At 41.3% G+C, this 14569-nt stretch overlaps 1 protein-coding gene across 7 annotated transcripts in view; it reads right to left on the bottom strand.

Annotated features, from left to right (window-relative positions):
* The window catches only part of LOC121286408 (rabphilin-3A-like), a 161794-nt gene that overhangs the window by 18211 nt on the left and 129014 nt on the right, over positions 1 to 14569 (bottom strand). For all 7 annotated transcript variants that reach the window (XM_041203502.1, XM_041203501.1, XM_041203500.1 and 4 more), the window contains 6 exons: positions 11140 to 11219; positions 10470 to 10544; positions 9363 to 9472; positions 2982 to 3108; positions 2482 to 2538; positions 218 to 369 (listed from right to left, as the gene is read on the bottom strand). In XM_041203502.1, the coding sequence (XP_041059436.1) occupies positions 218 to 369; positions 2482 to 2538; positions 2982 to 3108; positions 9363 to 9472; positions 10470 to 10544; positions 11140 to 11219 (601 nt within the window). The remainder of the gene's footprint in view (positions 1 to 217; positions 370 to 2481; positions 2539 to 2981; positions 3109 to 9362; positions 9473 to 10469; positions 10545 to 11139; positions 11220 to 14569) is intronic.

Raw genomic sequence — 14569 nt, 5'->3', positions numbered from 1 at the left:
ACAAACAAAAACTAATAGAAAGCCAAAACCAGAGAACAGGGCCAGGGGTGTCAATGCTGGACTTCTGATGGAGGGTTGCTAGATGAGGCAGGAAACTAGACATTGTCAGGCAAACTGGAAGAGCACGAGCAGGCAACAGAGGTTGAACTCCAACAGGCTCACTGGACCAGGTTAGGAAGAATGCAACAAATAGAAAGGCAGATACAGCATTACATACATTTTGACAAAGGGATCCGAGTATCCATTAGCATCCATGGCAGCTAAATGAACGCAACGTATGATTCCCACAATCAGGCCTCCCTGCTGGCTGTTGTACAGGAGGGAGACAAGAATTCGGCCTCGCTCTTCAGTATCAACGCCATGTTCGCCCTGCAAGGAGAGAACAGAGAGTGATCAGTGTGAATAGGCCCATAAAATGTGTCTGACTGAATGTGATATATGCACAATGATTTGCCAGGTTGTTCCCAAAACAATAATTAATGATTTAAGTTCTTACGTTTCCTCCAGAACACACTGGACAGTATTAGCATATGCGAGCTGGGGTAGGGGGCTATTCCTGGAATAGGCAGGATCCAATTGCTCTGGAAACTTATAAAGTAGCCAATTTAATTCTCTGGTCAGAACATTCTGCTGCACTTAAGATGTGAAAACCTTTCGAATATAAGCCTGAGATTTTTTATCAGGGAACCTGTAGCACAAAAACTGTCCTGGGGATTGGTACCTAAAAATGCTGTACTGGGAAACTATATGATGATACAGTTCAGAGGAAGTGCGCTACAATAAGTGTACTGGGAAAACTACCACAGATACTGTATAAGAGAAGTGTACTACAGGAGCTGTATCTGCTCCAGCAACTTTTCTACCTAGCCAGAAGAAGCCAAGCCAAACAGTGTTTATTTTTCCCAAAGGTTACTGGTAATATGAGCACAATGAAAAGATTTTTATTATGAGAAAGGTAAAGTTCCAAAGATATATCGGAACAATGGAATATGCATTAAAAGGGAAAAACGTGTATAAAGGAGGAGAAGGAATTACAAGATCTAACAATTGTGAAAAGCCCCCAGCCTCTGTGCATCAAGTTGCTGTCTACAGGAACTGAAGCTGAGAAAACTCACTTTGAATTCTATTGTCCAGGGTATCATGTTGCTTTGGGTCGGTTTAAATCTATTTTTTTTGTACTGCTGCCTTAACAGGGGTGGAACTGGAAGTCAGATTAATTAGGGGTTTTTGTAGTTGTTATAGTAGTAATTTACAGACCTATGTATGTGCTTGAAATCTTTTCTTTTGTCAATAAATGTTTAATTTAGTTTTGTAAATACCTCGGAAGCTCTGCTCGTCTTATTACTTCTGAATTCAGGACACACATCTCGAAATAAAATACATTTTCAAAACAGTTGTGACTGCTTGATCAAGTTTCTCTCATGGATTTGATCCACCTGGCACATCATCTGCCACTCATAACACTGGCAACTGTCTGAAGTTGAGGCAGGCCGTTCACAAATTTGGAGTTGTGTTTGACCCTGAAATGAGCTTCCAACATTTACTCCAACACAGATTGCCTACTTCCACTCCCATAACATCCCTACTCTGTTCCTGCCTCAGTTCATTTGCTGCTGAAACCCTCATCCATGCCTTTGTTTCCTCAATACTTGAATATTCCAATGCACTCCTAGCTGGCCTTTCACCTTCCATCATATAAACTTGTGCTCACCCAAAACTGCCCATAACACACTCTCAAGTCTCATTCACCCATCAGTGCTTGCTCACCTACATTGGCTGCCACTCCAACAACTTATCAGTTTTAAAATTCTTATCCTTGTTGTCTGTAGCTTCACTTCCCCCTATCTCTGTGATTTCCACCGGCCCTACAAGCCTCTGGACTCGACTGTTCCAACACACTCCTGGCTGGTCTCCCACATTCTACCCTCTAACCTTGAGGTCATCCAAATCTCTGCTGCACTTGTTATAAATTGCAGCAAGTCCTGTTCCGCTATCACCCCTGTGCTAGCTGACCTATATTGGCTGCCAGTCAGGCAACGTCTTGATTTAAATCTCTCATTCTTGTTTTCAAATTTCTCTATGGTCTTGCCTCTCCCTATCTCTATTCTTCCCCCAGCTCCACAACATTCGAAGATATCTGCACTCTCTTATTCTGGCTTCTTGTGCATCCCAATTTTAATTGCTACATCTTTGTGGAGGCAATGCCTTCAGTTGCCTAAACCCCAAGCCCTGAAATGCACTCCCAAATCTCTTCACCTCTTTACCTCACTTTCCTTCTTTAAGATACTCCTTAAAACTTATGTCTTTGACCAAGTATTTGGCCATATAACTTAATATCTCATTATGTGGCTTGATGTCATACAATATTTCGGTGAAGCACTTTGGGATATTTCATTACAGTAAAGGTGCTATATAAATACAAGTTGTTATTCAGAGTAAAACAAAATGTACAATACAGAGATATAATTGATTCAAGTTTACCTCATCCTCATAAAGTGACATTCCCCGTGTTGATCCAACTGTTGAGCCTCGTTTTACCTATGGAAATATTTACAATGCATTTAGGGACAGCCTGGTGGAAGCAAATTAATAAGTTCAAATGTAATTAAAATGTATTTCTATTTTGCAACTTTGGGAACTTGTTTCTTCCTATGTTTTGTTCATTGGTCAGCCCATCTCTTCCTCCAATATCAATCCTCCAAAGTTAGGAATGTGAGCTGTCTCCTCTCTACACTGTCAGCATTGGTGTATTAGCTACATTACCAATGTACTGCTTGTGCCATATTTGGGGCATTCCTGTGACTCATGCCAACTTGAAATGGGGCCAAGAGTGCCCAAAACCCATTTTACACACTGATGGCTGATGGAGGCAGTTTCAACCCTCAAGTTTGGTTGAAACCCTGATCCTAGGGCTGAAAATTCAAAGCTTTAATTGACCACAAGACTCAGCCCCCCGAATAAATAACCAGTATTCTCCTTACTGGCACCACTCTCTCCAGACAGATGTTGAAGTTCTTTGCTTGATTGGGTTTGAGTTTTTTCAGAGAAACTCTGGTCTCCCCGATGAATTCATTGTGACCAAATTTATCTTCATCCAGGACAGAGATCCTATATTGAAAGAGACCAATTCAAGTTGAAAAGACAACAAATAGCAGCCAGAGTATGCATTTATATAGGTTCTTGGGGTAGTAAAATGTCCCAAGGCAGTTCACAGGAAGGTGATCAAACAAAATTTGACACTGAACCACATAAGGAGTTACTTGGACAGATAACCAAAAGTTTGATGAAAGAAGTAGGTTTTAATAAGTATTTTAAAGGAGGAGAGTCAGAGAGAGAGATGGAGGTTCCACAGCTTATGGCCTAGGCAACTGAAAGCATAGCTACCATAGTGGGGCAATCAAAATCAAGAATGCAAAAGCAGGCAGAATTGGGGGAACACAGAAATCTAAAAGGGTTGTAGGGCTGGACTAGGTTACAGAGATAGAATGGGCATCCTATGGAGGAATTTGAAAACCAGGATAAGAATTATAAAATCGAGACGTTGCTGGGTCAGGAGCCAATGTAGTTCAGTGAGCATAGGGATGACGGGTGAATGGGACTTGTTGCAAATTAGGATACAGGTTGCAAATTAGGATACAGGCAGCAGAGTTTTGAGTTCACTCAAGTTTATTTAGGGTGGAAGCTAGGAAGCCAGCCAAGAAAGCTTGGGAATGTCAAGTCCAAAGGTAACAAAGGCGGATCCATCAGAATTCAAGAGCAATATTACAAATAATCAGGCAATAAAAGGGTGAGAGATTAGAGAAACATGAGATCACCATTCTTGTTAAAGAACTGACACTCAGTTAGTTTGAAACAATTACCCTAACAAGTTCTTCTAATTTGAAAATATTTGAAGTAGAGTTCATTGAGGTCATTAAGTATAACCAAGCTTGGAGGCTGATGTTGTAAATCAGCAGTTCAAAATAAAGACAGGTATTGAGAAAAACATTAAAAAAAACAGAAACTTACTTGAAACTAGGTACTTGTAGTCTAATAAAACAAGAATTATAGACAACAAGATAGAAACTTGAGGTAGAAACAAGCAGATATATTGGAGACTTGGGGTTAATAGAGACATAGGACAACACATGTAAACAACAAAGTCCAGAAACACAGAATTATTATCGCATATAGCTTTGCCCACAAACAATGAGTTGCTGGAGTAGGTGGGGCCAGTGGGAGAGCACTTCATTATATCCCCCTCTGCAGGTTTTTGTATCTCTGTGGGTACATCACAGATGCCATCAGAAACTAGCACCTGGATCCTAGCTATTCCTGCCACCAGCCCAGAAGAAACTTTTTCTCTTCAGAGTAAGGTCTGTTTTTGTTCCTGCCAAATGTTGGTGTACCTAATCTACTGGCAGACATAAGCCAGCTTCTACATGATCCAGGGAAAGAGGAACTCCTAGTGTAGTGACTCCTGACCTCCACCCTTGTCCACTCCACATCAACTGCCTCGTGAAATGCAAGAAAGGCACCATCTCTTAAAGGGCTGAGCAGGAATTCCTATCTCAAATCGCAACCTGGTGTATCTGACCTAATTCCACTATGGTCTGGCCAGAGTTACTGGGATTCCACTGGAACAGCTGAGGAAATTCGCCCCCTGAATGGACTGACCTACATAACAAGTGAGCAGTGAAGTTCAGGATGTGATTTGATTGCGTCCAGTTGAGCCCATGAGTTATCAAAATGTAACGTCACATTAGAAACTTTTTGGACAATGTGTAACTAATTTATCAGTTTGTTCTACAACATTTAACTGGAAGGTTTATTTGTACTGTTGCTGGTCAGCTGATGGTCTTTATGTTTCATGTGTTATGATCCCCAACTGAGGTTACCCCTGGACAAGCTTGATCCCACGATGGAACCCAGCTTGATAGATTCTAACCTTTATTTGTTTGTTTAGATACAAGGAGAGTAGCTACTGAACAGAGTCACTGGAGTAAGCTAATGAACTTTTAACAAAAGAATAAAACATTTATTAAACAAGAAAAGATGAACTATATTACAACATTCCTTCACCCACAACTATACCTTTACAGATATATACAGATTTGTAAGGATAACACAAGTTATGAAAACTATCTTATACTCTAATGTTCATAGTAAGTACACCATACGGAAGGTGAACCATGGTCAGACACATCACACTCTGAAACCAAGTGACAGATGCCACCTCAACCAGTTGCTATGGATCTCTCATCAACTCTCCCCAGAGCTTGCCCCATCATAAGCCAACCGGTCTCAATGCACTCAGTTTTTCACACGAGGGTTTCCAATCTCCACTCTCCAAGACCTTGCCTTGGAATCTTCTCCCAAACTGAGGCTTTCTCTCAGATGCCTTTCGCAAGGGTTCACCTCCAGAGTTTCGAACTTTTCTTCTGATGTTCCTCTCCCCTGGGTTACCACATGCAGTCAAGCTTTCTTCCACGCACTCTCTCTCACTGACTCAGCTGTCAACAGTACACCACTGCTTCACATGCCCATAGCAAAGGGTCACAGACCTTCACTTATCTCTTTTGGACCTTCTGACTTCTCATGCCTTTAGTTTTTTAAACTTGAAGCTTGGAGCCTTTCTCTGCCCCTCACTCTTAACTTCACAGGACCTTTTCCCAGGTTCCTGTCCTTCCTTTGTCTAGAAGGTCTTCTTGGGACTTTCTCCTGTTCCACTCCCCTGGATTTTGGGGTCTCTTCTTTAGCTTGGAACTGGCTACCTGTCCCCTTTGCTCCAGTCTCTCCTGGCAGCTACTTTCAAAACCAACTGAACTCAAACAACTTCCAAATCAAACTGCTGTTTCTAGTTTCTTCTGTGTGTGTCTGTGGGAGGGACCTGCCTCTCTGGATCCCTGTTACTAGGCAACAGCCCAGTTTCTCTACTCTTGCTTGTTTAACTTAGCTGCAGCAATCATAAAACTCTCATTAGAAATGCAGGCACCTTTTAAAGTGAAACTAAAACTCAATTTGACCTTTTCTTACCACACAGATACAGAAATACAAATCAATCTTAAACATTAAAGCTAAAACTCATTCCTAACACCCAAAAATACAAATATAACTTACACATTGCTAGTAAATAGAGATAGTTTAAGTAAGTTGGTACTGAGGAAGGAAACCTCATAAAACCTTCCTGCTGGGAAACCAGGTTTAAAGTAATTAGTCATTGATAATAATATCAATATCTTGGGGGGGGGTCACCATTGACCAGAAATTCAACCGAACCAGCCATTTAAATATAATGGCCCCAAGAACAGCTCAAGAGGCTCCAGCGAGTTCTTTGCCTCTTGGTTCCTCAAAGCCTGTTCACCATATACAAGGCATAAGTCGGGAGTGTGATAGAATACTTCTCACTTACCTGGATGAGTGCAGCTTCAGTAACACTCAAGAAGCTCCACATCATCCAGGACAGAGTGGGTTGCTTGATTGGCACCCCTTTCACCACCTTAAATATTCACTCCCTCCACCACCGGTGCATCATGGTTACAGTGTGTACCATCAAGTAGATACAACGCAGCAACTCACCAAGGCTTCTTCAGCAGCACCCCCCAAACCCACAACCTTTACCATGTAGAATTACAAGGGCAGCATAGGAATGGGAACATCAACACCTCCAAGATCCCCTCCAAGCCACGCACCATCTTTATTTAAAAATATGTCGCAATTTCTTCACTGTTGCTGGGTCAAAGTCCTGGAACTCCCTCCCTAACAGCACTGTGGGAGTATCTTCACCACATGGACTGCAACAGTCGAGAAGGCAGCTCACAGCCACCTTCCCAGATAATTAAAGATAGGCAATAAATGCTGGTCTTGCCAATAAACCTCAAATCTGAGAGTAAATCTTTTTAAACTGTCAGACCCCAAGGGAAACGTTTATACACAGCAAGTTATGATGATCTGGAATTGTTTCCGGATTAACCAGCAGCCTTCAAAATCAAATTGGATAAGTGTTTGACGGAGAAAAAGTTACAAGGCTGTGGGAAGAGAGATTGGGTATGGGACTAATTGGTTAGCTTTTTCAAAGCGCTGGCACAGGCAAGAGTAGGCCAGAAAGTTTCCTCCTGCGCTGGAAGGACATAGCTGGAACAAGAACCTAAATTCAGTCCTCATCCATGGGCTAGCACTGTTGGGTGTCATAAAACTGGAATTAAATGAGGTTTGCAAATGGCCTTGTTCCTCATTTTCTCACCAATTTTCTTTTATTGTCCCTCTCCCCAACCTCCCCAAATCCCCCAGCAGAAAGCATTAACTTTTTGCAAGTGAGTGTTGGCAGGGTATCCCACTGCAGGGGGTCATAGATAATCTAACCCAGTCCTCATTCAACATTAACATACATGCACTTCTAGCATGGGCCATTGGATAGGAATTAGGAGTTGATCTTTCTTTCCTTAACCATAGGCACTGCACTGAGCCTAATTGTTGTATTCCTACTCCATCACAAGCTGAAATCAGCTAATTCAGCTCAGAACAGCAATTGTACCAGGAAACCTCCCTGTTTGAGTGCCTCAGCTATTCACTGGGTTAACCTAATGAAACACTGGGAAAGCTGAAGGATAATTTTTATTTACTTTATTATAGTCACTTGGTAGTACAGAACTTGAGCATTGCTGAAAAAAGACATGCTGTCAAAGTTTTTCATCTTGCACTCATCAGGACAGTTTGCGAGAATACCAATAGTAAAGGGAACAACAGTTTTTACTTCAAGACAAGAGAGTGCTGATTGGTTGGCAAGTGAACACTGGTAGAGGTGTTACCATGGAGAATGCACTGGGGAACAGTTAACTGCCAAGCTTTTGTTCAAATTCAAACCAGACAGGTTGACTCTGGTCAAGGCATTGCCGTGGGGAATGAACCTTTGCAGAGAGAAGGAGCTTGTCCACACATTGCATCTTTTTCTTGGGGGGATAGCCATTCCCTGGTTCACTTCCCAAGGCAATGCCTTGACCAATCAGAGTTGACCTGCCTGGTTTGAACTTGAACAAAAGCTTGGCAGTTAACTGTTCCCTGGGGCTAACAGGCAAACATTGTGAATTATTCGTTAGATGATTATATGTTCCCATAAGAATTAAAAAACAGGGAAAGTACATAAAAACAGATTATAAAAGTATATAAAAAAAAAGAGATTAGTGAAAGTAAGAGTGGAGTCCTCAGAGACAAGAAAAATTATAATGGGGAATAAGAAAATGGCAGAGACTTTAAATGAAAACTTTGGGGCGGGGTGGAAGCTTTTTCACTGGTACCAGCTGTGAGTGGAGGTGGTTGGGAAGTGGGGCCCAGTAGAGTATGGGAAACCTATAATTTGGGACATGCCACATGGCATAAAGCTGCGTGGAGATGTGTGCTATCACTGACAGATTTCTTACCCATACCATGGTTTAACTGGTAGGCTTGGCTTCCAGTTGGGCAGGAAACAATGAAGCCACAGGACAAGCTAGGCTTGAGCCCTACCTTGATGGTGAATGGGGATGGAGAGGAGGTGGCTTAAGTGATCCCCTGGACCCGAGGGCCTACATCTTAGAGTTCTAAAAGAGCTGGCGACATAAGAAATTGGCAATAGAGGTAGTTAATGCATTGAATTTGATCTTCCAGAATTCCCTAAGTTATAGAACAGTCCCCATGGATTGGAATGTAGCAAATGTAACACCAATATCCTAAACAGGAGGGAGAGAGAAAATGAAGAACTGTAGGCCAGTGAGCCTGTCAATAGTGGAGAAAATGCTGCAATCTGTCATTTTTAGGGACATGATAACAGCGTATTTAGAAAATCATAATATGATGGACAGAATCAACATGGAATTATAAAGTTGTAACAGCCATGACCTTATTGAATGGCAGAAGAGACTTGAAGAGCCAAATGGCCTACTCCTCCAATTTCCTATGTTCTTGTGACTATTTCATAATGCATTCATTCAGGAAGATGCTGAGTCCCTTATGCCTGTTCACAATTTCCTATATTGCCTGCACAGCAATGGCACAAAATGGTCTGGAATTATTCTTTTACAATATCAGGAAACTTGAAAGCAATATAAATAATCATGAATACTCCCGAACAAATCAGATAACTGCAGGCCATTTCCAATGTATAAAAACTGAAGGGGAGAAAGGCAAAGGAGAGGTGAAGACGGACTATCAAAAAGAGATGGTCATAGAACAACTGTGAGATATCAAACACTTTAGTTCAAACCTGAAAAACTGATTCACTTGGAGACTAGCAGAAAAGTTAAACCTAAAGGTTTCTGAGTTGGTTAAAGATTACTGAAGGGTTTTTTGATTAATTTAAGATTGCTAGAGGGGTTCCTTTCTTCTGTGCCTGTGTCTACATTTCTCACCTGAGAGTTTTTCTCTGCATATCATCCTCCGTGATTCCATGGTATGTTAGCCGTTCATTCCACACGGGATTTCGGGTGTTGCGCAGTGTTTTTGTGCGTAGCTTGTTTGACTGTATGTTTGGAATATAAACACATCAGATGTCAACTCATTCAATTTCTTAGGCTGTCACTTTGGGTGTCTCAAAAAGCATCAACAATTTTGACATTTTATCAGGCTATTTTTTTCTTCATCTCTAATTCCCTGCACATCTTTCCTGAGGTCAGTAGTTCATGGTAGGATATGGCCTTCCTTGGGAGGTTAATATACCATGACATTGCTACTCAAATAAGGTTAGTTGACTCTGTACAAACATGCTTAGTACTGTATCAGTAGGTACATCTACCCACCACTAAATTAGGGGAACTCCATCTGGTGAAACAATTCATATTGAAAATGTATTTATATCTCTTGTGCAGTTCTGATTATGGCTTCTTTGGGAACTGACCGGATGAGTAAGCCAGCAGCTCTAGTGGGTGGTTCCGATGTTTCTTTGTGAGTTGAGTTGGTGTGAAATGCTTCAAAGCACCAAAATGTTGACTTCCATTCCACCATTTCCCATCCTTATTTCCAGGAAATGCTTTGCCTTCCACTTTGGCTTCTCCCAGGTAGACTTGCTGAGATCAAGACCTTTTTCTGAGGTATTTGGGGAGTAAGGGGAGCCAAGCATAATAGGGCAGATTTTGACTTTGTGCAACAGTCTAAACTGGGCTGCCAAATCAATATCACCCAGTATGTATTTACAGTACCACACACAGATCTACCTCAATGTGTTTCTGATAACTGTATATGTTAATGGTTAAAACGGTAGGCTAAGAAATTTAATGTAGACATGTTAATTGCTGTTGTCAATGAAAACTGTTGTGCAAACGTCGCATTTCAACTGTAACTTGTCACATGCATTCCCCATGCATCATAAGTAACAGCCACAAAAAACACAACTAATGTAATTGCGATGCACATCATGGCACAGATACTCCCCTGTACATGACAGTGGGCATAGAACACATTGCACTAGTAATAGTAGATGTCAAGAACATGATGTTTACAATATGACAGGAACATCTTACTTTGCTGGCTCCAGGCAGGAGATGTATTTTCACATATGGATCAGCCAAACCATTGGAGTCCATGGGTTTCAGTCCCTGCAAGGTAGGAAGGTCACAAATGCCCAGTTAGCACTTGGGTTTCCAGTCCATAGCTGAATCTCAGAATATGTAAACAACAAAAAGAGTCACCACCTCCATCAGTATCCCTGTTTGACCTGATAATGAGTTTACCAGTTTAATACTAATTAAGTACTGCAGACTTGCATCCACTAGTAAGGGATTGAGGTCAGCCAAACACAAACATGTAACACCTTTATTGGTAACAATAAGAGATTTTCCTCCTATTGGTCTAAAATGGACGCTAACACAAATCTTTGAAGCTACTATGCCTTCCTTGGAAGCAGTGTTCTAACTGACCAATCACCTAGTGCCTTTGCAATTGCCATTCTAACATATTGCTACACCAGTCCCCTGGAGCTACATGTGTATGTCAGACAGCAGGAACAGAAGTATTTCTTTGAAATAAAAGCATTTGGAACCACCTTATTATTGAGGACTTTTCAATTCTTTGGGATGTTAGAAAATTTCACAATTAACTAGAAATTGCTTTGTTATCTTTGGTAATGCAGTATTCTCATTTTGAATTTGGTTATGGAGTCCTACGAGAAAATGAGTAAATCAGACAGCTCACCTTTGCTTTTATGATGGTGCAGTGCAGAGCATTGTTGATCTGGTCATATATTAGATTGAACTCCAGTGCTCCCAATGTAGCTGTGAACACAACCAATAGAACTTTCTCAACAAAACCGTGATCAACGAGAGTTATGAAAGCAGAATAGTCGTTCGAAGCATTTATTTTGGTTTAAAATTGTAATCCATTTTAATAGCCTTATTGCTTCAAGGTAAACTCAGTTCCATCATTTAAACTGTATATTTGTGTAGAACTTAGATTAAGAATATAGTGTACTTATTGAAGAGGTATGCATGCCCAATGGTCTCAGTGGAAAGATTATGATATAGAATAACAAACATTCGAGCCTGGAGTTTATATTGTGTGATTATTATTGTATGACCACTTGGTCCACTACTTTAACAGAGATATTAAATAGATCAAAATAATAAGCTAAGAAATTTTAATGTAGATATACTAACCATGAATGTATTGCACAGCGTAATTTCTGGGCTTCAGTCTGCTGCACAATGCCTGACTTTACATAGGATTACATAGGATATACAGCAGAGAAACAGGTAATTTGGCCCAACTAGTCCATGCCAGTGTTTATGTTCCATTCAAACCTCTCATCTTTCCTAATCTAAATCTATCATGATTACCCTCAATTCCCTCTCCCTTGCATGCTTTTCTAGGATTCTCTTAAATGCATCAATCTATTTCACTTCAACCACCCACTCTGGTAGCGAGTGAGGGGTGACCTAATTGAGTGGACACAAAGAGAATGCTTTCTTCGGTGGGGAAGTGCATAACTAGAGACCAGCAATATAAGAGTCACTAGGACACCCCTCAGACTTCTTTATCCAAGAGAAAAGAGACTGAGCCTGTAAATCTCTCAGAATCTTAACAGCACAGAAGGAGGCCATTTGGCCCATCATGTCTGTACTGACTCTCCAATGAGCATTATGACCTAGTGCCATTACCCTGCCTTCTCCCCATCCCCTGCACCTTGTTTCTATTCAAATAATCATCTAATGCCCTCTTGAATGCCTCAGTTGAACCTGCCTCCACCACATTTCCTGGCAGTGCAGTCCAGACCCAAACCACTCATTGTGTGAAAAAGTTTTTTCTCACATCACATTTGCTTATTTTGCAAATCACTTTAATCTGTGTCCTCTCGTTCTTGATCCTTTTACAAGTGGGAACAGCTTCTGCCTGTCTACTCTGTCCAGCCCCCTCATGATTTTGAAAACTTCTATCAAGTCTCCTCTCATCCTTCTCCTTTCCAAGGAAAACAGTCCCAACTTCTCCAATCTATCCTCATAGCTGAAGTTTCTCATCCCTGGGACCATTTTTGTAAACCTCTTCTGCCCTCTCTCCAATGTGTCCTATAATATGGTGCCCAGAACTGTACACCATATTCCATCTGAGGTCTAATGAGGGTCTTATATAAATTCAGCATAACCTCCCTGCTCTTGTACTCTATGCCCCTATTAATAAAGCCCAGGATACAATATGCTGTATTAACTGCTCTCTCCACCTGTCCTGCCTCCTTTAATGATCTATGTACATATACACCCAAGTTTTTCTGCTCCTGCAGCCCCTTCAAAATTGTACCCCTTATTTTATATTGTCTGTCCACGTTCTTTCTACCAAATGTATCACCTCACACTTCTCCACATTGAACTTCATCTGTCACCTGTCTGGCCACTCCATCAACTTGTCTATGTCCTCTTGATGTTCCACACCGTCCTCCTCACAGTTCACAACTCTCCCAAACTTCGTATCATCCACAAAATTAGAAATTGTCCCCTGCACACCAAAATCTAGATCATTAATATATATCACGAAAAGCAAGGGTCATAAAACCAATCCCTGGGGAACTCCACTAAACACCTTCCTCCAGCCCGAAAAACATCCATTGACCATTACTCTCTGCTTCCTGTTTTTCAGCCAATTTTGTATCCACGTTGCTACTGTCCCTTTTATTTCCATGAGCAATAACTTTTCTCACAAGTCCATTGTGTGGCACTGTGTCAAAAGCCTTTTCAAAGTCCATGTATACCACATCAACAGCATTACCCTCATCAACCTTTTCTGTTACCTCTTCAAAAAACTCCAAGTTAGTTAAACACGATTTCCCTTTAGAAATCCATTCTGGCTCTTCCTTATCAACCCATATTTTCCATGTGACTACTAATTCTATCCCGAATAATTGTTTCTAGAACCTTGCCCACCACTGAAGTTAAACTGACTGGTCTGTAATTGCTGATGGAATATACCTTGACTGTGACTAAACCAATTCTTTTTTGAAGGTAGCCCATTGTTCAGCTATAGTTTTTCCTGCCAATCTTTTATTCCAGTCTATCTGGCCCAGCTCCCTTCTTGCCCCATTGAAGTCAGCTATTTTCCAGTTAATTATTTTTACTCTGGATTGCCTGTCGTCCTCTTCTATCATCATCCTAAAACGTACAATACAATGATCACTGTCTCCTAAATGCTCCCCCACTGACACTTGATCTACTTGGCCCACCTCATTTCCAAGAACCAGATCCAACTTTTCTTTTCTTGTTGGATTGGACACATACATAAGATCATAAGAACTAGAAGCAGGAGTAGGCAATTCAGCCCATGAAGCCTGCCCCACCATTTAATACAATCATGGCTGATCTCATTTCAGCCTCAACTCCAATTTCCCGCCCTCTCCCCATAATTGTTCAACCCATTACTAATTAAAAATCTGTCTATCTCCTCCTTAAATTTATTCAGCATCCTGGCATCCACTGCACTCTGAGGTAATGAATTCCACAGATTCACGCCCCTTTGAGAAAAGTAATTTCTCCTCATCTCTGATTCAAATCTACCACCCCTTAGCCTAAAACTATGGCCTCTCATTCTAGAATGCCCCAGAAGGGGAAACATCAATCCACGTCGACTTTGTCTATCCTCTTTAGCATCTTATATATCTCAATTAGATCTCCTCTCATCCTTCTAAACTCTAGCGAGTATAGGCCTAACCGGTTCAATCTCTCCTTGTAAAACAAACCCCGCATCTCTGGAATCAATCTAGTGAACCTTCTCTGAACTGTCTCCAATGCAGCTACATCCTTCCTTCAGTAAGGGGACCAAAAGGAGAGGGGGCGGCAGTATTGGTTAAGGAGAGCATTATAGTGCTGGAGAAAGAGGATGTCCCAGAGGGTTCAAGGACAGAATCAATTTGGCCAAAACTGGGCCAGGTAGACTGGAATGAAAAAAAACAAAAAAACTGCGGATGCTGGAAATCCAAAACAAAAACAGAATTACCTGGAAAAACTCAGCAGGTCTGGCAGCATCGGCGGAGAAGAAAAGAGTTGACGTTTCGAGTCCTCATGACCCTTCGACAGAACTTGAGTTCGAGTCCAGGAAAGAGCTGAAATATAAGCTGGTTTAAGGTGTGTGTGTGGGGGGCGGA

The sequence above is a fragment of the Carcharodon carcharias genome, chromosome 13 (assembly GCF_017639515.1).
Source record: "Carcharodon carcharias isolate sCarCar2 chromosome 13, sCarCar2.pri, whole genome shotgun sequence".
NCBI lineage: Eukaryota > Metazoa > Chordata > Chondrichthyes > Lamniformes > Lamnidae > Carcharodon > Carcharodon carcharias.
Note: the sequence above shows the minus strand (reverse complement) of the source record. Positions and strands in the feature narration are given on the sequence as shown.